The 24,198-nt window shown below is 46.7% G+C and overlaps 2 protein-coding genes across 2 annotated transcripts; both read right to left on the bottom strand.

Moving 5' to 3' along the window:
- Positions 1-12,295: 12,295 nt before the first annotated feature.
- b3gnt2a (UDP-GlcNAc:betaGal beta-1,3-N-acetylglucosaminyltransferase 2a) lies at positions 12,296-16,763 on the bottom strand (the record flags this gene model as incomplete). Its single annotated transcript, XM_083936290.1, has 4 exons — positions 12,296-14,474; positions 15,812-15,882; positions 16,498-16,569; positions 16,712-16,763. The coding sequence occupies 4 exons, from the start codon at positions 16,761-16,763 to the stop codon at positions 13,251-13,253; spliced, it is 1,419 nt and encodes a 472-aa protein (XP_083792416.1). The 3' UTR covers positions 12,296-13,250.
- A 1,401-nt stretch (positions 16,764-18,164) lies between these two features.
- commd1 (copper metabolism (Murr1) domain containing 1) lies at positions 18,165-22,207 on the bottom strand. Its single transcript, XM_083932124.1, has 3 exons — positions 22,030-22,207; positions 20,595-20,885; positions 18,165-19,689 (listed from the first exon to the last, which is right to left on the bottom strand). The coding sequence occupies exons 1-3, from the start codon at positions 22,201-22,203 to the stop codon at positions 19,582-19,584; spliced, it is 573 nt and encodes a 190-aa protein (XP_083788250.1). The 5' UTR covers positions 22,204-22,207; the 3' UTR covers positions 18,165-19,581.
- Between the last annotated feature and the right edge of the window lie 1,991 nt (positions 22,208-24,198).

The raw sequence follows: 24,198 nt of genomic DNA, 5'->3' as shown, positions 1-24,198 counted from the left end.
CGCACGCTCTTGCTCGTACACGTGCAAACGTGCTTTACTAAAGCCCACCTCTCCCAAACGGGCCGTGGACGGCAAGCGTGCAGCTCCTAGACGTGGTACGGTTGCACTCACACTGGTCAAAGGAACCAGACTTTAGCGGTGGAACGTGCTGGGGCACGGTACGGAGGCACAGTGGGAGTGCGCCCTAACTGTTTTTGTTTTAATCCCAGTTTTTATTAAAACACAATCGGGGAATAAATCTGAAAACACTTAAAGCTGAGTTGCCGTTTTTCCGGCGGTGAGCAGCCGGTCAGACTTCAGCTTCATATCTTCAGCCAATCAGGTCCGAGAGTCTCTGCCCGGCCTGTTATCGGGCCGAGCAGCTCGCCGCACCCATCGCACTTCACACGGCTCGGGCTAATAGAAAAATAAATTGCCGCGGAGCCAATTCCGGCGCGATGTTGCCATGAGAAGAAGCCGCAGCCCCGATCCCTCTGATATAATGAAGCCCATGACACCGGACCAGGTTATTACACACTGATGGGATTAGTGAGCAGCAAGGTCAGCGTTTTTACACACACACACACACACACACACACACACACACACACACACACACACACACACACACACACACACACACACACACACACACACACACACACACACACACACACACACACACACACACACACACACACACACACACACACACACACACACACACACACACACACACACACACACACACACACACACACACACACACACACACACACACACACACACACACACACACACACACACCTTTTTGTGGTGGTTGGTAAGGATGAACCCTGGGCGCCTCCCTAGGGAGGTGTTCCAGGCACGTCCAGCTGGGAGGAGGCCTCGGGGAAGACCCAGGACCAGGTGGAGAGATTAGATCTCCACACTGGCCTGGGAACGCCTCAGGATCCCCCAGTTAGAGCTGGTTAATGTGGCCCGGGAAAGGGAAGTTTGGGGTCCCCTGCTGGCGCTGCTGCGCCCGCGACCCGACCCCGGATCAGAGGCTGAAGATGAGATGAGATGAAGATCCAACTTAACAGCCGGACGGCCTGAGTATCTTTGTCTCGATCGTCTCCAACTGAAGAGTAAAGGAAGACGAGAACAGAGGAACTCTAACCTCGAACTCTGAACACGACGTAAACAAGAGGACGGGCTGAAGCCTCTCATGAGAAACAAGAATCAAACCGTTTCACTGTGAGAGACCACGCGTCAGTGTCTACAGATGCAGCCACACGAGGCCACCCGGGGGGGGGCATGGGTTACTCCTTCACTCTAACATGTTCAGCCTGTCAGGTGACTAACGCATGAACCTGCAGGAGGCCTGTTGGCCACCCACCGACCCACCCGGAGCGGCCCGTGTGTCCGTGTGGCGTTCATGGGGCTCTAATGGAGCAGAGCGCTGCTTTTCTGCCACTGTGGTCCACAACACGGCCCTGTGGCCTCAGACTGCACACACTGCTGACGGAGACAACAGGACAGAGACATTAACAATTAACCATTTTGCATCTTTTTGTGCTGGTTTTGCATCTATTTTCAGTCATTTTGCATCTTTTTGTGGTGGTTTTGCATCTATTTTTAGTCATTTTGCATCTTTTTGTGGTGGTTTTGCATCTATTTTCAGTCATTTTGCATCTTTTTGTGGTGGTTTTGCATCTATTTTTAGTCATTTTGCATCTTTTTGTGGTGGTTTTGCATCTTTCTTTGAGAGGCCATTTTGTATTAAATGTTTGGTTCATACAGGAAGACACTTATTTAAGGATCACTGATTCAAAGTGTGACATTTATTGTGAAAGAGGCTTTTGTGAGTGATAGATACGTGAGTGACGTCTGCAACAGGAGCTGGGTGGAGCAGGGGATTGTGGGTGGAGGGCACTGCCTGGTGTTGGAGCTCAGCGCGGGGAGCGACAGAGGAGGAGCGCCCACCTCGACTTCAGGGCGCCGGGCTGAGCAAAGAGGAGGTCGTCCCAAACCCCGTGGACAGCTCCTCCACCTCCTCACGCTGTGGACGACAGGAAACTGCTTTACACGTCATTATCTTATCAAATTAAAATCATTATTTATATTGTTGGATATTTTATTAACTTTTATTTTGATACGTTCTAATTTCGGGCCTGAAATCATCTAAACTTAACCGTCTCCTTTAGTCGTCTAAATTTAACGGTCTCCTTTCGTGGTCTAAAGCGAGCCTCTCTGTGTGGTCGCCTCTGTAGGTTCTGTAATGAAGCAGAGTCCGGTCAGCAGACTCCCCGTGTGACAGCGCTGCACCCCGGATTAGCCGCTGTAAGCCTCTTACAGGGGTTTGGACTAGGTGGGCCTGCACAGACTGATGTGTGTGTGTGTGTGTGTGTGTGTGTGTGTGTGTGTGTGTGTGTGTGTGTGTGTGTGTGTGTGTGTGTGTGTGTGTGTGTGTGTGTGTGTGTGTGTGGGGGGGGGGTCCTCAGGCCGGGCAGGGGTCCTGCTGGAGTGCCCTTGAGCCTCAGGGTCACTCTGGATGATCAGGGACATTCCTGTTCTCAATGTGGTTTTGTTATTGAACACAAAAGTCCTCTTGTCCCGTTTCTCAGAGTCACACTGAGTCGGGTCCCGTGCAGCTTCCTGTCCACAGGTTCTGCTCATGGAAGGAGAACACGCAGACAGTGAACACATTTATGATACTGGAGAGGACACTTTAACACACGTTTATGCTCCTAGAGGACACTTTAGCACACGTTTATGCTCCTAGAGGACACTTTAACACACGTTTATGCTCCTAGAGGACACTTTAACACACGTTTATGCTCCTAGAGGACACTTTAACACACGTTTATGCTCCTAGAGGACACTCTAGCACACGTTTATGCTCCTAGAGGACACTTTAGCACACGTTTATGCTCCTAGAGGACACTTTAGCACACGTTTATGCTCCTAGAGGACACTTTAGCACACGTTTATGCTCCTAGAGGACACTTTAGCACACGTTTATGCTCCTAGAGGACACTTTAGCACACGTTTTGGCTCCTTGTATAATTGTTCCAGTGCTTTGCATTGTGGGACGCAGTAGGCGAGGAAGACTGGTGTGATGCATGCTGGGGATTTTAAATCAGTACGACATGCGTGTAGTTTTTCAGTTTCCAGCGTGTGCTTCGGTTACGTGCAGCTCGTGAGTTTTTAAAAGTGTGTCTCATTCAGCTGCACTCTAGATGAATCAAAATGGCACTTTGGCTCATTAATAACACGTCTCGACGCTTTAACAGTTTTAATTCAGCGTTTGAAGCTCACCGACTCGTCTGAGCGGCTGGAGAGACACGACACTTCCGTCGCCAAAGTGCAGGTTTTTGATGACGTCGGCTGTAAACGGGACTGTTGACGTTCGTGCAGCAGTGTTAGCAAACATCTCTCATCATAAAGCAGTGAAATACTGTTTCATTGTGACTTTAATTCAAACTGTATCCGAGAATCAGACAAAAGAGAAGGAAACTAAACAAAAAGAGTTCAGATACTGCGTCTTAACTGTCTGTTCACATCTTCCCGCCCTCCTGCGGCTCCGCGTAGGCGTCCAGCGGCAGCAGCGGGCTGAAGCGCAGCAGCGGCAGGTCGAGGGCCGGGCAGCGCTCCTTCACCTGGGGCCAGCCCTCCCTGAAGCCCCGGACGGGTGGAGGAGGCGGGGGCAGGTCGGAGTCGGCGGGGCTGGAGTAGCTGTCGTCGTGGTGGTGAGGGTGGTGGTGGGGGTTGTTGTTGGGGTCCGAAGGAGACATGCTGCCGCTGCTGTGGCACCGGACCAGGAAGGCCCCCCGGTGGTGACGGTGGTACAGCAGACCGGCCCCCGCCAGCAGCATCAGGACGAGGCAGCTGAGCAGGAAGAAGAGCACGTAGACGCCTTTGGTCTCCGCTGACAGGCCAGAGCTGCAGCCTGCGGGCAACAACAGGAAGTCAGCAGCGGTTCGCCGCCGGACTCTTGGGTTCGGTTTTTGATGAAGTGGATTTCTTACCTGCGGCCTTCACGTCGATGCACACCGTCCCCCCTGACCCCTGGCGGGACGCGTCCTGGAAGCCCGGCCTGCAGCGGCACGAGTAGGAACCAAACTTGTTGATGCAGTCTGCGTTGATGTCGCAGAGCACCAGCTGGGTCTCACACTCGTTTATATCTGACACACACACACACACACACACACAGTCAAACACACACACAAAAGTCAGGGAATGCTTAAACATGAACACTTGACTCTAGTCTCCAAATATCAGGCTGCATCTTCTGGTCGTGATATGATGCTAGTCTCTGTTGAGCACCTGCAGTGGACACGGAGGCGATGAACGCTTTCCTGCGGTTTCCTTTGACGCTGACGCCCGTGGAGATGAGGCCCTGCAGGGCGGAGTGCACGGCCCTGTGGACCCGCAGACCCCCTGGCCCCTGTCCAACCTGCAGCCACAGGATGTAGAGCGCTCCTGCACTCAGCCTGCACACACACACACACACACACACACACACACACACACACACACACACACACACACACACACACACACACACACACACACACACACACACACACACACACACACACACACACACACACACACACACACACACACACACACACACACACACACACACACACACACACACACACACACACACACACACACACACACACACACACACACACACACACACACACACACACACACACACACACACACACACACACACACACACACACACACACACACACACACACACACACACGCAAACACACGCAAACAGTAAAACAACACAGTTCAGACAAAAAATGACAATAGGGATGCAAAACCACCACAAAAAGATGCAAAATGACTAAAAATAGATGCAAAACGACCACAAAACGATGCAAAATGACTAAAAATAGATGCAAAACCACCACAAAAAGATGCAAAATAACTAAAAATAGATGCAAAACCACCACAAAAAGATGCAAAATGACTAAAAATAGATGTAAAACCACCACAAAAAGATACAAAATGCTCGGCCGTGCACACACCTTTTGATTCTCTTTGGACTCTGGGACAGCGGCGTCTGCAGAACCTCCAGCCGCCTGCTGATCTGCAGAGACACAACATCCTCACTGCCTCGTCGGGCCACAGTCACGGTTCCTCTCCCTCTTATAATCATCTACATACCAGCTCCTTCACCGACTGCAGCAGGGAGTGGGCCAGGTCGTCCCAGGACTCGTCCACGTCCGGACTCAGGTCCACTTCAACGGTCACTTCAAACAGCTGATCTGTCAGCGAGCAGGAGAACCAGGAACACTTCCATCAACAGAACCCTGACACATCGACAGAGCCCCGACGCATCGACAGAGCCCTGACGCGTCAACAGAACCGTGACGCGTCAACAGAACCCTGACACATCGACAGAGCCCTGACGCGTCAACAGAACCGTGACGCGTCAACAGAACCCCGACGCATCGACAGAACCCCGACGCATCAGCAGAACCCCGACGCATCAACATCGACAGAACCCCGACGCATCGACAGAGCCCCGACGCATCAACAGAACCCTGACGCATCAACAGAACCCCGGCGCATCGACAGAACCCTGACACATCAACAGAACCCTGACGCATCGACAGAACCCTGACACATCAACAGAACCCTGACGCATCGACAGAACCCCGACGCATCAACGGAGCCCTGACGCATCGACAGAACCCTGGCGCATCGACAGAACCCTGACGCATAACGTTTTAAAGTGTTAACGTTGGAGCTGGACATCATTGGATACTCACCTCCGGGACGGTGTGGAGTTTCAGAGCGATTTCTCGTGTTGGCTACAAGAAAGAAACAAAGTTAAACAGATTTAAGATGAAATGAAATGATCCTGGACACGTGTGACACAGAGCATTTACTCAATCCCTGTACGTTTTACTCCAGTGTATTTGTATCCAATTTATTTTTACGTTTTTGTTAGTTTTTCTCCCTTTTTCGTTTGTTTTGCCTTGAAGCTGTAACCTATGAAGCAGTTATTGACGCTGCGTCAGACTCCTCTGCTCTGATTGGTCGTCGGACGGGTGCAGTTGATCTAGCAGATGACATTGGGAGCAGACGAAGGTAGAGACGCATTATTATTTCACAGATAACCTAACTGTGTCGTCAGAAAGAAACGCTTTCAGTCCAACCCCCACATGTGCAGAGACGCCGACAAAAGAACTCTGTTTTTGTAGATTAATGGACTAAAATCTGAAGCTTTTTTTGGAAAGTCATATTTTGAAAACTGTTTTCAGATCATCGCGTCACCGTCACATCCTCTCTTTAAAGACTGAAGGGTCCAAAGTGTTTAAACCCATATAACGTTTGGTTTAAAAAGTCCAGTTAAGGGAGAAAGGGCATCATGGTTATGTCTCTGTTTGGGTCTCGAGTGGGGGGGGGCCCCTCAGGTCTCATTTTAGCCGGAAGATCTCCCAAGTTTTTCTAGAGACGCTAAACTTTCTGTAATAAACATTTTTAATATGCACAACAAGTCCTGTGGGAAGGCTTTTCTGCAGAACATCTTCATATCAAGATCCCAAAAGACGACTCTAGTCAAACACGAATGAACTCACGGTTCCCTCTGTGGGCCGACAGCAGCTCCACCATGTTGGGGTGAGGATGAGTCTGCTCGGCCTCCTCTGGTTCTGGTTCTTCAGAGGGGGTAGGGAGCTGGTCCAGGGCCTCGCTGACCTCCATCAGACCGTCCTCCTCTTCCTCCTTCTCCTCATCGTCCTCCTCCTCCTCCTCCTCCATAATGATCTGTAGTGTCGTGGGGCTGCTCGTGGTGGGTTCGAGCTCCTGGTTCGGACCGTCCTGTTGCTGCTGTTGAGACCCAGGAGGGTCAGACCGGCCTGAAGGGGTTTGAGTGGCACCTCTTCCCGACCGATAGGTCCCCTGTGTGGGTGCTGGGACAGTGGGCCCGGATGTGGTCTTGTGGATGTGGTTCTCTGAGACCAGGTGGTTCTGATCCACCTGAGTAAAAAGAGGAGGGAGGAGCTGCTAAATACTCAGTAACTCAAGATAAACAATGAAAATAGATGCAAAACCACCACAAAAAGATGCAAAACCACCACAAAAAGATGCAAAATGACTAAAAATAGATGCAAAACCACCACAAAAAGATGCTAAATGATGCTAAAGATCATTGAGTCGTCGACGAAACAAGAGATTTTCAGACGTCGTCTTGGATTTTGGGAAACATTGAACCACTTTTGACCATTTTACGACAAATTATAGAACAAAGAACTGATCGATTATAGAGGAAATAATCTGCAGATGTCACGTCAGTAAGTTAAAGGTGGAACAGCTCCATCTAGAGTCTCCAGATCGTTGTCTCAACAACAAAAAAGAAGTCCAGCAGTGGGGTTGCCAGGTTGGTCAGACCCGGCCCAGTAGCTCCAGGAGACCAGAGTCTGTTTGAGCCTGTTTGAACCCGTCCCCTCCAGAAAATCACAGCATCAAAACAAGGATTAGAGGAGTTTGACTGACAGTTAGCGTTAGCCGTTAGCGTTAGCCGTTAGCGTGACTCCATTTTTCAGAGGCTTAAAAAACATGTTCTGCCATTTTTTCATTCAGTTAACATCTAAACAGTTGATTAGTCGACTAATCGTTGCAGCTCTCGCCTCGTCAGCGCAGCTTCAACCCCCTGGCAGTTATATCTAAAAGGAGCTAATCCCGGTCAGTAGAGCCAGGCAGTAACTGCAGCAGTCACAGGTTTGATTCCCACCTCCGTGTCTGCGGCGTCCTCCGGCAGCTCGGCCGTCCTGGCTGAAGGTCGACCGTGATAATCAGACGTGAGATCAGAATTAGCTGCCGACTCCAACTGTTCAGTGACGTCCGTGAGTCCGGGAGACGGTTCGGACTCCCTGCTGGTCTCTGCCGGTCCCTCCTGTGGGTTGTAAAGCACCGGTGGTCCAAAGGCCTGGTAGCGGCCGTAGAAGCCCCTGTACGGCGGGCGGGGCCAGCCGCCGATCAGCAGCACCACGTACAGCGTGTTGGAGGACGAGGTGAACTTGACCTCCCTCCAGCACTTCTGCAGGATTTTGTGACCGCCCAAATTTCCGGCGGGCTCGTCCACGTGGACCTGGTCCTCTTTGAGGTGGCAGGCGTCATCGGGGGTCAGGTCCTCCAGGTAGAGGTGGATCCTCTGCGCAGGATCCACCCGGATGGTCCAGTTGCACCACAGAGGCGGGTTGGAGCACAGGTAGTCCGGGGAGAAGAACTCGCCATTGTCGCCCTGAAGCAGCTGGTGGCAGCTCCGCAGGGCGAAGAAGGCACCGGCGTCGCCTCCGTGAGCGTCTGAGGAAGAAGAAGACGAAGAAGAAGTCGTAGTTTTTCAGACTAAAGTCGTAGCGTTTCAGACTAAAGTCGTAGCGTTTCAGACTAAAGTCGTAGCGTTTCAGACTAAAGTCGTAGCGTTTCAGACTAAAGTCGTAGCGTTTCAGACTAAAGTCGTAGCGTTTCAGACTAAAGTCGTAGCGTTTCAGACTAAAGTCGTAGCGTTTCAGACTAAAGTCGTAGCGTTTCAGACTAAAGTCGTAGCGTTTCAGACTAAAGTCGTAGCGTTTCAGACTAAAGTCGTAGCGGTTTCAGACTAAAGTCGTAGTGTTTCAGACTAAAGTCGTAGTGTTTCAGACTAAAGTCGTAGAGTTTCAGACTAAAGTCGTAGCGTTTCAGACTAAAGTCGTAGCGTTTCAGACTAAAGTCGTAGCGTTTCAGACTAAAGTCGTAGCGTTTCAGACTAAAGTCGTAGCGTTTTCAGACTAAAGTCGTAGCGTTTCAGACTAAAGTCGTAGTGTTTCAGACTAAAGTCGTAGCGTTTCAGACTAAAGTCGTAGCGTTTCAGACTAAAGTCGTAGTGTTTCAGACTAAAGTCGTAGTGTTTCAGACTAAAGTCGTAGTGTTTCAGACTAAAGTCGTAGCGTTTCAGACTAAAGTCGTAGCGTTTCAGACTAAAGTCGTAGCGTTTCAGACTAAAGTCGTAGCGTTTCAGACTAAAGTCGTAGCGTTTCAGACTAAAGTCGTAGCGTTTCAGACTAAAGTCGTAGCGTTTCAGACTAAAGTCGTAGTGTTTCAGACTAAAGTCGTAGTGTTTCAGACTAAAGTCGTAGTGTTTCAGACTAAAGTCGTAGTGTTTCAGACTAAAGTCGTAGTGTTTCAGACTAAAGTCGTAGTGTTTCAGACTAAAGTCGTAGTGTTTCAGACTAAAGTCGTAGAGTTTCAGACTAAAGTCGTAGCGTTTCAGACTAAAGTCGTAGCGTTTCAGACTAAAGTCGTAGTGTTTCAGACTAAAGTCGTAGCGTTTCAGACTAAAGTCGTAGCGTTTCAGACTAAAGTCGTAGTGTTTCAGACTAAAGTCTTTGTGTTTCAGACTAAAGTCGTAGTGTTTCAGACTAAAGTCGTAGTGTTTCAGACTAAAGTCGTTGTGTTTCAGACTAAAGTCGTAGTGTTTCAGACTAAAGTCGTAGTGTTTCAGACTAAAGTCGTAGTGTTTCAGACTAAAGTCGTAGAGTTTCAGACTAAAGTCGTAGTGTTTCAGACTAAAGTCGTAGTGTTTCAGACTAAAGTCGTAGTGTTTCAGACTAAAGTCGTAGTGTTTCAGACTAAAGTCGTAGTGTTTCAGACTAAAGTCGTAGTGTTTCAGACTAAAGTCGTAGAGTTTCAGACTAAAGTCGTAGTGTTTCAGACTAAAGTCGTTGTGTTTCAGACTAAAGTCGTAGTGTTTCAGACTAAAGTCGTAGTGTTTCAGACTAAAGTCGTAGAGTTTCAGACTAAAGTCGTAGCGTTTCAGACTAAAGTCGTAGAGTTTCAGACTAAAGTCGTAGAGTTTCAGACTAAAGTCGTAGCGTTTCAGACTAAAGTTGTAGCGTTTTTAAACATCTACAGCAGGAAAAAGAAACAGACACTTTCATGCAGCAGAAGTTTCTTCCACAACCATCAAACAGAAACTGAACTTCATCCAGACTTTAAACGCTGGACTTTAACTCGTAGTATTTTCTCAGTGTGATATCTGTACTTTTACTGTGGTAAAGGATCTGAAGACTTCTTCCTGGCTCTGTATAATCCTGAAGCTGTCTGTTTGTTTTCAAATGCACAGCACACATTTACAACAACTGATGTTTGAGTCTCACCTGGAGGCTTGTTGGCTTCTTCTCTGCTCACCTACACACACACACACACACACACACACACACAAACACAGATGCAAAACCATTACAAAAAGATGCCAAACCATCACAAAAAGATGCAAAACCACCACAAAAAGATGCAAAATGGCTAAAAATAGAAGCAAAATGACTTAAAATAGATGCAAAACCACCATAAAAAGATGCAAAATGACTAAAAATAGATTCAAAACTACCATAAAAAGATGCAAAATGACTAAAAATAGATGCAAAACCACCACAAAAAGATGCAAAATGACTACAAATAGACCACCTACAAACACACACACACCACAGAACCAGCTGATTCCACAGCCTCACCTGAGAGTCACAGGGTTTCCACATTTGACCAAACACCAGCAGGAAGACGAGCAGCACGCGTTTAAAACTAAAGCTGTTCTTTTTATGCATTTTGAAACCAAAAATTTGTGTTGATCGACTCGTGTGTGTGTGAAGCGTTGAGGTCGGGCTGAGCTGCACAGCTCCAGTTAAACTGCTGTGTGCTCTTCCTGTGTGAGCAGCTGAGTTCATTCATCAATTAGCTGATTGAGTTTCCTCCTGCTGAGCTTCAGTTTGTCCTCCAGAGGGCGCTGTGTGCTGCACACTCAGTCTCTTAACTGGTAAATGTTAAAATATTCATTCATTTAAGTGAAACTGTCTGTGAATATCTGCAGAAAGAATACAAGATTGATTTAAAAATTAAAAAAACAAGAAAACAGATGCAAAACCACTACAAAAAGATGCTAAATGACTAAAAATAGATGCAAAACCACTACAAAAAGATGCAAAACCACTACAAAAAGATGCAAAACCAGCACAAAAAGATGCAAAATGACTAAAAATAGATGCAAAACCACCATAAAAAGATGCAAAATGACTAAAAATAGATGCAAAACCACCACAAAAAGATGCAAAATGACTAAAAATAGATGCAAAACCACCACAAAAAGATGCAAAATGGCTAAAAATAGTTGCAAAACCACCACAAAAAGAGGCAAAATGGCAAAAAGAGGCAAAATGGCTAAAAATAGATGCAAAACCACCACAAAAAGATGCAAAATGGCTAAAAATAGATGCAAAACCAGCACAAAAAGATGCAAAAGGACTAAAAACAGATGCATTACTGAGTCGTGTGTGTGAGATAACTTTGCTCCTTGTTGCTAGAATAAATAACCTGTTGATTAACAACAGTTACGATTAGACATGAATAATTATAATTATAATAATCATAATAACAATCATCTGAAAAAGACATTTTATACAAGAAACGGTTCCAATTAAAGTTTTTATTATAACAGAAACGACGTAAATCAAATGTTTTCCCGTAAAGAGGCAAATCTTTTTCATTTTCATCAAAACTTTATTTATAAAACAGGAAAAAAAACTGATATTTTTCATTTTTACTGATTTGGAAAAAGAAAAAAACATTTGAACAAACAACAGAAAAGAGGAAAACGCTGAGTCGACCCTGAGAACCAAACTGCATTCATCACTTAATAATAATAAACAATAAACAATAAAGAAAATAATAATAAACTAAAAGAGCAGAGAGACGCAGCAGCAGCAACATGGCAGCCGTCAGAGACACTGAGCGTTTCATAACAACGATAATTATTAAACTGTTATTTCACTTTATTTCCTTCATCATATGAAACGTTTCTCTTAAAATAAGCTGTAAACACGTGATGATGTGGACATTCCTGTTACCGTGACTATTCATCAAAATGGCATTCATCAAAACTCCTTTAGGGCGCCCTCCCACTGTGCCTCCGTACCGTGCCCCGTGCTTTAGGGTCCTTGTCCCCCTCCTCTGTGTGTGTGTGTGTGTCTCATCTCATCTTCAGCCTCTGATCCTGGATCAGGTCTCAGGGGCAGCAGCTTTAGCAGGGGACCCCAAACTTCCCTTTCCCGGGCCACATTAACCAGCTCTAACTGGGGGATCCTGAGGCGTTCCCAGGCCAGTGTGGAGATCTAATCTCTCCACCTGGTCCTGGGTCTTCCCCGAGGCCTCCTCCCAGCTGGACGTGCCTGGAACACCTCCCTAGGGAGGCGCCCAGGGTTCATCCTTACCAGATGATCCTGAACCACCTAAACTGGCTCCTTTCAACGCAAAGGAGCAGCGGCTCTACTCCGAGTTCCTCACGGATGCTGAACTTCTCCCCCTCTCTCTAAGGGAGACTCCAGACCCCCTCCTGAGGAAACACAGTTCACACGCTTGGACCTGGACCTGGTTCTTTGGGTCCTGACTTGGACCTGGTTCTTTGGCTCATGACTCAGCTTTCATCGTAACTTATTCATGGGAAATTGCGAGTGTATTGCCTTCAACACACACACACAACTAGTCTCTCTCTCTCTCTCTCTCACACACACACACACACACACACCCCTGTGAGATCACCACACCGAATAGGCCTAACCCAGACATAATATATTTTGCGAAATAAAGCAAATTATAATCAATTTTAACGCAAAAAAGTATCCGATTACTCGATGGAATAATCAGTAGAATACTCGATTACAAAAACATTCGGCAGCTGCAGCCCTGCACCGTTACACCAACATTATACAGCGTGTCCTGAGTTGTACGATGACATTTGGCAAGTCTTCAACGTGGGAATCTTTTCAAACGCACACTAGCCTTAGCTTGCTAACATGTGCAAAGCTAGCAAGTTTACATGGGGAGCGTACCAACGTTCTCCAGGTCCTGTGTTCGTGTCCTGTGGGGAACATGGACCCTTTTTTTATTGGAGGTTAAAGTTTATGAATAATTAGGGGCGTGGCCTCTTGAGTGACAGCTAGCCTCTGGCCCTCACTTCTCCTCGGAGGTAAACGTCAGCCAGATGGACGTACGCCCCTCCCCGCAACGTCACATACATGCCCTTTTTTGGTCAGAGGAAATGAGGCGGAGTCACAGTCTGACAAGATGGAGACTCCTGTAGGTGAGGACGACTGGATCAAGTTGAGAGAACGGACCTTGACGGAGACGCTACGTCTGTTTTTGACACAGTCTGTGAGTGATGCTAACTCAGAGGTTTTGTTTGGACTTAAAAAACTCAACAGTGCAAACAAAGAAGAGGGTGTTCACTGGCAGTCGAGCTCTGGATGGATAATCCACGGCCAGATCGCCAACATGTCCTGTGGCGTCCGGCCGTGAACCAGCATCAGCTTCCTGTAGATGCAGGGGTTGCTCCGGTACTTCGCTTCGATGTCAAAAGTCCTGAAGCCGCTGTGATTCTCTGGAACCAGGCCCAGCTTCCTCAGACACATCCCCGTGTAGACGTCGTCAATGGGATACAGGACTACCTGCTGGGACGCGTTGTAAAGGCGGCGCGCCAACTCCCCGGAGTACAGGTATCCACCGCCTCCTGCGTAGGGCGGGTAGTGCCCCACGAACACGCTCTCCGGGACAAAGTACTTGAGTTTCTTGTTCCGGTGTGGATAGGCGTCACTGATGACATCACCGATGAACAAATCCTTCGCCTTGACCTCCGACAGTCCGTCCAGGAAGTCAATAATCCGTAAGGTGTTGATGAAGACGTCATCGTCACCCTTGAGGACGTACCGGGCGTGGGGGCAGTTTTGGCTGAACCACTCCAGGAAGAGGACCTCCTTCAGGGTCAGGTTGAAGAAGGTGTCCCTGTAGTCCCATTGGAGGAGGTCTTTGTGAAGCGCCGCCTCGTGGCCCAGCATCCCCAGCAGGTCTGGGAAGTGGTCCGCCGGCGAGGTGTTGCCCAGCAGGAACACCGTCGCCACAGTGCGATTGGCTAAGACGCCCGCCCGACCCCACGTTTCACGAATGGCCTGCCGCCGGTCAAAGTGTGGGATCAGGGACTTGACGGCGAGCAGCAGGAAGGGTTTTTCATCGCAGACGTCCGGCGGGTTGATCAGCGTGGGGTATGTCCTGCAACGCATGTGCAGAAGGAAATCCTGGAAGCGCTGCGGCAGGGAGCTGTAGTCCGAGATCTGCGTCTGGACTCTGCCGTCTGGTTCACAGGGGTCGAGCGGCCCCGTGTCATTCAGCCAATCCGGCAGCTCGATGAGAGCGTCGCTTCGGAGCACGGAGCTGACGATGGGGTTGCGGATGAAGTCCAGGCGCTGCTGCTCCTTGTTCCAGAAGGACTTGCTCGGCACCGGCTTGTGCCAAAACCTCTCGGATGGGACTCGAGCCTCGTGGCGGTCGCTTCTGTCACGCCCATGGTTCCACGCCACGCCCACCAGGACGCCGGTGACAAGGCTGAGCATGAGCGTCACACAGAGCGCCCTCACTTTCCTGCGGGTCACGGGCATGTTGCCTCCTCTCTGGGTCTACACAACAAACACAAGGAAAATCACTGAAAATCAACAAGATACTGATCAAACTCTGCAGAATCAGGACTCACAACAAAGCCGGGGTACAGAGGGACATTTGGGAACATGGAGGCGACTCTGACGCCTTTGAGCAAGAATACGACAGGAGGAATCTGGTGCAGCAGCTCGACGGGAAGCTCGATTTCCCTGCACACAAAGCCACATTTCACATCTGTAATCCTGTGAGAACGGGGCCATGAGCGTCCTGCCCTCACTCCCTCCTCCTGCCCCGTTAGACGGGAGTCACGCGTTTCCAATTCACCCGTGCACATGACGGCAGTTTCCTGGCAGCAGTCTTTGTCACCGTCGCCTCGCTCTGCCGTATATCTGTCTACATGTTCACCCTGTTGTCAATCAGCTGTCGGCGTGCTGCTCATTAACTGTACCGAGAAGTGGAGGAGAATTTCAGCTCTGGGAAAATAAAGTCTAAAGTCTAAAGTCTAAAGACACTCAAGAGCTCACATTCATAACAACCTGTTCTTTCCTTGTATATATTGAATAAACATATTTGGATTAAACCTTATTTGCAGCTTGTTATCTTCTATTTTTCCCACATTTTGCACCTGCTGTTGAGTTTTCTTAGTGTCTTTCCGTCCATCCGACACATTTGAGCTGCAAACACTTCATTTTCTGCAATCTGATGAATCTTTATGTAAAGATTTGTGCCTTTTTGGCCTGGTGGTCAGCACTGTTGCCTCACAACGAGAGGGTTCCAGGTCTGAATCCCGGCTGGGGCCCTTCTGTGTGGAGCTTGCATGTTGTCCCCGTGTCTGCGTGGGTTTTCTCCGGGTTCTCCGGTTTCCTCCCACAGTCCAAAGACGTGCAGGTGTTCGGTTCATTGATGACTCTAAATCACCCGTAGGTGTGAATGGTTGTCTGTCTCTGTTCGTCTCTATGTGTCCTGTGATAGACTGGCGTCCTGTCCAGGGTGGACCCCGCCTCACGCCCGATGTCAGCTGGGATCGGCTCCAGCCCCCCGCGACCCCGACAGGGACAAGAGGTTGAAGATGAATGTATTATGACTAAAAATAGATGCAAAACCACCACAAAAAGTTACAAATTCTTTGGGGGGGACAAATCCACCTGCATCCCCCTGAAATCTACGCCTATGCATCCCTCCATCCATCTATTTTCTCCCGTTGATCCCGGGTCAGTCCACGGGGGGGCAGCAGACTAAGAAAGAACAAAACATGAGGCCTCCGGCTCCGGCCGAGGCTCCAAAGCGAGCCGTGGTGCTGTGTTGCTGCTGTCAGACTTAAATCACCTGTGGCTGTGGTTGGTCAGTCGGGTCCGACCTCTCCGGGGCTCAGGTCCACGAGAAGAAGGACGTCTCTGAGAAGAACCAGGCTCCTGTTTCTGGATCCATCTGGAAGTTTGACACAAAGACGCTTTCACCAGGAAGAAGAAAGTGAGCGGAGCTTTCTGGAGTTTTATGATCTTCAGTGGTTCAAAGTTCACTTCAGGGCAAATCTCATGTACTGCTTTCATAACGGAGATAAAAGTGATTCAGATCAGTGTTGATGATTAAAGTTTAACTGTTCAGTGAGAGCCTCCGTTTGGTTTTTACTGAAAGAACCGGCATCTGTGAAAGGAGTTTATCACTTCAGACCGCACCAAAAAGATGCAAAACCAACATAAAAAGATGCAAAATGACTAAAAATAGATGCAAAACCACCACAAAAAGATGCAAAATGACTGAAAACAGATGCAAAACCACCACAAAAAGATGCAAAATGACTAAAAATAGATGCAAAACCACCACAAAAAGATGCAAAATGACTAAAAATGGATGCAAAACCACCAAAAAAAGATGCAAAATGACTAAAAATAGATGCAAAACCACCACAAAAAGATGCAAAATGACTAAAAATGGAGGTTAAATGAGAAAAGAGAAACTTGTGAACTTTTTAATGTGTCAAATAAATGTAATGCAGTAAAAACGTGTAAAGTCTGAACAGTGAGAGCACAGAGCGTCACTCACCTTCCTCCTCTGCTCTCGTCTGTGGCTGTGAAACGTTCAGGGAGGTCCGGACCGGTTCCACAGGCTGCAGCTCTGATCCGCATTATTAAAACATGAATCATCAGAAACACTGAAGAGGACAAAGGCGGGCGCGTCAGGTCAAACGTGCACGCGTGCTGACTCCTCCCTCAGGCTGGCATCACTCACTGTGACTGTGGACGCCCTCAGCCCACACCTGGAGGCGCTGCGGTCAGAAGAGCCTCATTTACGGGGGACACAGGGGCCATGTGCACCTTTCCACGAGGCAGTGCTGGCCCCGCCCACTTCCTTTAAAGTGTGAAACCTGCTGAACAGAGTCCAGTTCACGGACTATGAATGAAAATGACTAAAAAAGATGCAAAACCAGCACAAAAAGATGCAAAATGAGTAAAAATAGATGCAAAACCAGCACAAAAAGATGCAAAATGAGTAAAAATAGATGCAAAAACAGCACAAAAAGATGCAAAATGAGTAAAAATAGATGCAAAACCACCACAAAGTGATGCAAAATGAGTAAAAATAGATGCAAAACCACCACAAAAAGATGCAAAATGACTAAAAATAGATGCAAAACCACCACAAAAAAGATGCAAAATGACTAAAAATAGATGCAAAACCAGCACAAAAAGATGCAAAATGACTAAAAATAGATGCCAAACCACCACAAAAAGATGCAAAATGACTAAAAATAGATGCAAAACCAGCACAAAAAGATGCAAAATGACTAAAAATAGATGCAAAACCACCACAAAAAGATGCAAAATGACTGAAAATAGATGCAAAACCACCACAAAAAGATGCATGACTAAAAATAGATGCAAAACCAGCACAAAAAGATGCAAAATGACTAAAAATAGATGCAAAACCAGCACAAAAAGATGCAAAATGACTAAAAATAGATGCAAAACCAGCACAAAAAGATGCAAAATGAGTAAAAATAGATGCAAAACCACCACAAAGTGATGCAAAATGAGTAAAAATAGATGCAAAACCACCACAAAAAAGATGCAAAATGACTAAAAATAGATGCAAAACCAGCACAAAAAGATGCAAAATGACTAAAAATAGATGCAAAACCACCACAAAAAGATGCATGACTAAAAATAGATGCAAAACCAGCACAAAAAGATGCAAAATGACTAAAAATAGATGCAAAACCAGCACAAAAAGATGCAAAATGACTAAAAATAGATGCAAAACCAGCACAAAAAGATGCAAAATGAGTAAAAATAGATGCAAAACCACCACAAAGTGATGCAAAATGAGTAAAAATAGATGCAAAACCACCACAAAAAAGATGCAAAATGACTAAAAATAGATGCAAAACCAGCACAAAAAGATGCAAAATGACTAAAAATAGATGCAAAACCACCACAAAAAGATGCAAAATGACTAAAAATAGATGCAAAACCAGCACAAAAAGATGCAAAATGACTAAAAATAGATGCAAAACCACCACAAAAAGATGCAAAATGACTAAAAATAGATGCAAAACCACCACAAAAAGATGCAAAATGACTAAAAATTGATGCAAAACCAGGAAAATCTGTGCGTAACGTTTCGTTTATGAGATCACATTTATTACAAGTTTATTAAAGCAAATATGAAGAAGAAGAAGAAGAAGAGGAAACTTTCACATGGAGCTGTTTTTACCACATTTATTCCCCCGCCAAAATAAAAGCTTAAAAACAGGAAGCTTCCCCTGCAGGTGCTGATGAACCCGCCCACGTCACACACGGGTGCATTTACGGCCCTGGAACAATAAACGTGACCTTTGTTTCACACGTTATCGTCACATCACAACTTTTAATCTGAACCGGCACAAACATTTAAAATAACGTAAGTGCGTCGCTGCAGCTCCAGAGCAGGAGGGAGACCTGCACCGGGGCCACGGGGATCAAACGTGCACCGCTTAAAAGTTCCTTTATCCACCTTTTACCGCATGTTCGATATCTCTACCTCCGCCTGCTCCTCCCCCGACACAGAACAACATCATATAAGAGAGAACGTGACGTGAACGTTAGTGATTCATTATACTCAGTACTCTGTGGTCAAACTGTGGGAGCCCGAGGATCTGGTCTCTGAGGGTCTGAGGTTCCAGGAGTAACTTCAGGGTCGGGCGCTCCACCGCCACTGACGGGAGGTTAAAGGTTGAATGTGTAGAATGATCAGAACGGCTCCATCTAGTGTCTCGTTCAGGGTCGACAGAGAGGCGTGGGTGGCCGCAGCGCTGCGTTCAGGGTCGACAGAGAGGCGTGGGTGGCTGCAGCGCTGCGTTCAGGGTCGACAGAGAGGCGTGGGTGGTCGCAGCGCTGCCTTCAGGGTCGACAGAGATGCGTGGGTGGCTGCAGCGCTGCGTTCAGGGTCGACAGAGAGGCGTGGGTGGTCGCAGCGCTGCGTTCAGGGTCGACAGAGAGGCGTGGGTGGCTGCAGCGCTGCGTTCAGGGTCGACAGAGAGGCGTGGGTGGCTGCAGCGTTGCGTTCAGGGTCGACAGAGAGGTGTGGGTGGCTGCCGCGCTGCGTTCAGGGTCGACAGAGAGGCGTGGGTGGCTGCAGCGCTGCGTTCAGGGTCGACAGAGAGGCGTGGGTCGCCGCAGTGCTGCGTTCAGGGTCGACAGAGAGGCGTGGGTGGCCGCAGCGCTGCGTTCAGGGTCGACAGAGAGGCTTGGGTGGCTGCAGCGTTGCGTTCAGGGTCGACAGAGAGGCGTGGGTGGCTGCAGCGCTGCGTTCAGGGTCGACAGAGAGGCGTGGGTGGCCGCAGCGCTGCGTTCAGGGTCGACAGAGAGGCTTGGGTGGCTGCAGCGTTGCGTTCAGGGTCGACAGAGAGGCGTGGGTGGCCGCAGTGCTGCGTTCAGGGTCGACAGAGAGACGTGGGTCACCGCAGCGCTGCGTTCAGGGTCAACAGAGAGGCGTGGGTCACTGCAGCGCTGCGTTCAGGGTCGACAGAGAGGCGTGGTTGGCTGCAGCGCTGCGTTCAGGGTCGACAGAGAGGCGTGGGTGGTCGCAGCGCTGCGTTCAGGGTCGACAGAGAGGCGTGGGTCGCCGCAGCGCTGCGTGGGCACGGTCTCAGGGGCGCTGCACCAGTCGGTCGATGCTCTCCTGGACGTCACTCATCTTCCTCAGCACCTCGTTCACTTTGGCTTCGTCGAACTCCAGACACACGAACTCTGAGTCCTGAGAGACGGAGAGAGCAGACGTCAGGTCACTGCGGCACACGCGGGTGCTGCAGCCTCGGGTTCACGCTCGTACCACTGAACCACTGGGCCACATCTCAATAATCCACCAAAGCAAATATTTGACTTAAAAAATGCACAAAAACAAAAACAGACACATAAATTAATATGAATCACGTCCTAAACACGAAAGAGAGGTGAAACAACGTTACGGCTTCACTCCTGCGTCTCCTGACACAAAAATATTGTTTTTACCAAAACATGAAGATATTTATATGATTATTATGATGCTGTGAAAACGGCTGTTTAACAACAAACATCAGGACTTTTTAATCTAAATATTTAAAAATCTTAGTAAAAATATTGCCACTATTAATCAAATATTATGACTTTTAATCTAAATATTATTGCATTTTAATAAAAAATAATATGTCTTTTTAATAAAACATATTACCACTTTATGTAAATATCACTTAAATAAAAATATTACCACTTTTTAATCCAAATATTATAAAATATTTATGAAAATAATATTATGACTTTATTCAAAAATATCACCACTTTTAAATCAAAGTATTGTGACATTTAAATAAAAAATATCACCAGTGTTTATTAATAATGTCACCACTTTAAATTAATTAATCTATGACTCTGGGATCAAAAATATAAATGTCTTTGTTGACATTCAGCCTGAGCCTCAGATCTGGACCTGGACCTGGATCTGGACCTGGACCTGGATCTGGACCTGGATCTGGATCTAGATCTGGATCTGGACCTGGATCTGGATCTGGATCTGGACCTTGACCTGGATCTGGATCTGGATCTGGATCTGGATCTGGATCTGGATCTAGATCTGGATCTGGACCTGGACCTGGATCTGGATCTGGATCTGGATCTGGATCTCACCTGTCCGGCTCGGCCCAGCTCCAGCTCCATCAGGGCGACGGGGCCGCTGTGGGCGGCGTCCCCCCGGGCGGCTGCGGTCTGGAGGTCCACCCTCCAGGAGAGGCCCCTGAGGCCGGGCTCCCAGCGGCTCTGAGCCAGCAGACTCTCCCTGACCCGGACCCGCTGGCTCCTCCAGAAGCGAGAGAGGGCGGCGGCCTGCTCGGCGCTCACCCCCCCGCTGCCCTGCCTCCGGGTCTGGGCCGTGAGGAAGGCCTCCAGCTGGGCGGGGTCCATGTCCGCCGTGGCGATGGACTGAGAGAAGGAGGAGAGGAGGACGAGGGGGTCAGGGGCGGCACATAACTGGGATTCAAACCAGCGACCACGTGGGAATCCACGAACACAGGCAGCGCTGCAGGTGATGATGATTCAACTGTGGAGTCATCGACCAATCAGAATCCAGATCCACGGTTTTATGGGTTTGGACCAAAACCCGTCAGAAAAGCTTTAAAATTGAGTCCAAGGCGACGTCTTCAAACGTTCACACCTCAAAAATATTATTTTTTTTAAAGGAAACAAAACTGAGAAAAACAGGGAATTTCAATATTATGTTTTTTTTTTAATTTTTCCCCACTTTTTAATAAAAAATAACCACTTTTAAATGCAATACAACAATAAAAATAACAACTCTAACCAATATATTCACACTTTTTAAAAGATAACTTTCTACTAAAATATTACCACTTTTAGATAAATATATAACTAATTTAAACCAAAATATTTAATTATTTTTTAATTAAAAAGTGGTAATAATTTGGTTTAAAATATCACAAATTTTTAATCGATATATTACAACTTTATAATGAAGAAATTACCACTTTTTAATATATTACTTTACAATAAAAATATAACCACTTTTAGTTCAAATATTACCACTTTAATATATTAACTTTTAAAATAATTTAACCACTTTTAAATAACAAATAACCACTTTTTAATATATTCATTTATAATAATTGAACCACTTTTTAATTAAAATATTTGGACTTTTAAATCAAAATATTTCCAATTTTTAATAACAAATAACCACTTTAATAAATTCATTTTCAAAATAATTTAACCAATTATTTATGAATATATTACAACTTTTTAATAACATTTATTTTTACTTTTTAATTCAAAATATTACCACTTTAATATATGAATTTTAAAAATAATTTTACCACTTTTTAATAGAAATATTTGGACTTTTAAATCAAAATTTAACCACTTTTTAATAACAAATATTTCCTCTTTGTCCTGATCTGTAAAAGTCTCGTGACACGTTGATGAAAGTTCACTGAAGCACTTCCGGTGATGCTCTCACCTGTGAACCTGATCCTGCAGCTAAAGTACAGTTATTATAATGATATAAAGTATAAAATAATAATAATAAATAATAATAATTGTGTGTGTTCACCTTGAGCAGCGCCCTCATCTTGTCGTGCAGGGCCGTGAACTCGTGCGGGGGCAGCCCCGGGTACAGCTCCCCCCGCAGCAGCGGCTCCGTGATCTCCGGGTTCCCGAAGTAAAGCTTCTGCGTGATCCCGTTCAACAGGCCGCTCAGACACTTCGCTGCCTCCGCGTCCGCCATGTTGGCTTCTCCCTGCGGTCACGTGATGACGCGTCATATCATGTGAGGTCCGTGGGAACAGTGCATTCTGGGAGTTGTTGTTTTACAGCGTTTAAGCTTAAATTTCACGTTTTTTCCACTTAAACGCTTCTGATCTCACTGAAGAAAGTTCACACAGTTAAATAAATGATGTTTTTTTAATTTGGAACTTTAATTAAACTATAAAAACAAGTAAATAATAAAAAAATCACACGTGTGTGGAGCATAAACGTGTGTTAAAGTGTCCTCTAGGAGCCTAACATGTGCTAAAGTGTCCTCTAGGAGCATAAACGTGTGTTAAAGTGTCCTCTAGGAGCCTAACGTGTGCTAAAGTGTCCTCTAGGAGCATAAACATGTGTTAAAGTGTCCTCTAGGAGCCTAAACATGTGCTAAAGTGTTCTCTAGGAGCATAAACATGTGTTAAAGTGTCCTCTAGGAGCAAAACATGTGTTAAAGTGTCCTCTAGGAGCATAAACGTGTGTTAAAGTGTCCTCTAGGAGCATAAACGTGTGTTAAAGTGTCCTCTAGGAGCATAAACGTGTGTTAAAGTGTCCTCTAGGAGCATAAACGTGTGCTAAAGTGTCCTCTAGGAGCCTAAACGTGTGCTAAAGTGTCCTCTAGGAGCATAAACGTGTGCTAAAGTGTCCGAGCCTAAACGTGTGCTAAAGTGTCCTCTAGGAGCATAAACGTGTGCTAAAGTGTCCTCTAGGAGCCTAAACGTGTGCTAAAGTGTCCTCTAGGAGCATAAACGTGTGCTAAAGTGTCCTCTAGGAGCATAAACGTGTGTTAAAGTGTCCTCTAGGAGCATAAACGTGTGTTAAAGTGTCCTCTAGGAGCATAAACGTGTGCTAAAGTGTCCTCTAGGAGCATAAACGTGTGTTAAAGTGTCCTCTAGGAGCATAAACGTGTGTTAAAGTGTACTCTAGGAGCATAAACGTGTGCTAAAGTGTCCTCTAGGAGCATAAACGTGTGCTAAAGTGTCCTCTAGGAGCATAAACGTGTGTTAAAGTGTCCTCTAGGAGCCTAAACGTGTGCTAAAGTGTCCTCTAGGAGCATAAACGTGTGTTAAAGTGTCCTCTAGGAGCATAAACGTGTGCTAAAGTGTCCTCTAGGAGCATAAACGTGTGTTAAAGTGTCCTCTAGGAGCATAAACGTGTGTTAAAGTGTACTCTAGGAGCATAAACGTGTGCTAAAGTGTCCTCTAGGAGCATAAACGTGTGCTAAAGTGTCCTCTAGGAGCAAAACATGTGTTAAAGTGTCCACTAGGAGCATAAACGTGTGTTAAAGTGTCCTCAAGGAGCCTAAACATGTGCTAAAGTGTTCTCTAGGAGCATAAACATGTGTTAAAGTGTCCTCTAGGAGCAAAACATGTGTTAAAGTGTCCTCTAGGAGCATAAACGTGTGTTAAAGTGTCCTCTAGGAGCATAAACGTGTGTTAAAGTGTCCTCTAGGAGCATAAACGTGTGTTAAAGTGTGCTCTAGGAGCAAAACATGTGTTAAAGTGTCCTCTAGGAGCATAAACGTGTGTTAAAGTGTCCTCTAGGAGCATAAACGTGTGTTAAAGTGTCCTCTAGGAGCATAAACGTGTGTTAAAGTGTCCTCTAGGAGCATAAACGTGTGCTAAAGTGTCCTCTAGGAGCATAAACGTGTGTTAAAGTGTCCTCTAGGAGCATAAACGTGTGTTAAAGTGTACTCTAGGAGCATAAACGTGTGCTAAAGTGTCCTCTAGGAGCATAAACGTGTGCTAAAGTGTCCTCTAGGAGCATAAACGTGTGTTAAAGTGTCCTCTAGGAGCCTAAACGTGTGCTAAAGTGTCCTCTAGGAGCATAAACGTGTGTTAAAGTGTCCTCTAGGAGCATAAACGTGTGCTAAAGTGTCCTCTAGGAGCATAAACGTGTGTTAAAGTGTCCTCTAGGAGCATAAACGTGTGTTAAAGTGTACTCTAGGAGCATAAACGTGTGCTAAAGTGTCCTCTAG

The sequence above is a fragment of the Echiichthys vipera genome (assembly GCF_963691815.1).
Source record: "Echiichthys vipera genome assembly, chromosome: 2".
Taxonomy (NCBI): domain Eukaryota; kingdom Metazoa; phylum Chordata; class Actinopteri; order Perciformes; family Trachinidae; genus Echiichthys; species Echiichthys vipera.
Note: the sequence above shows the minus strand (reverse complement) of the source record. Positions and strands in the feature narration are given on the sequence as shown.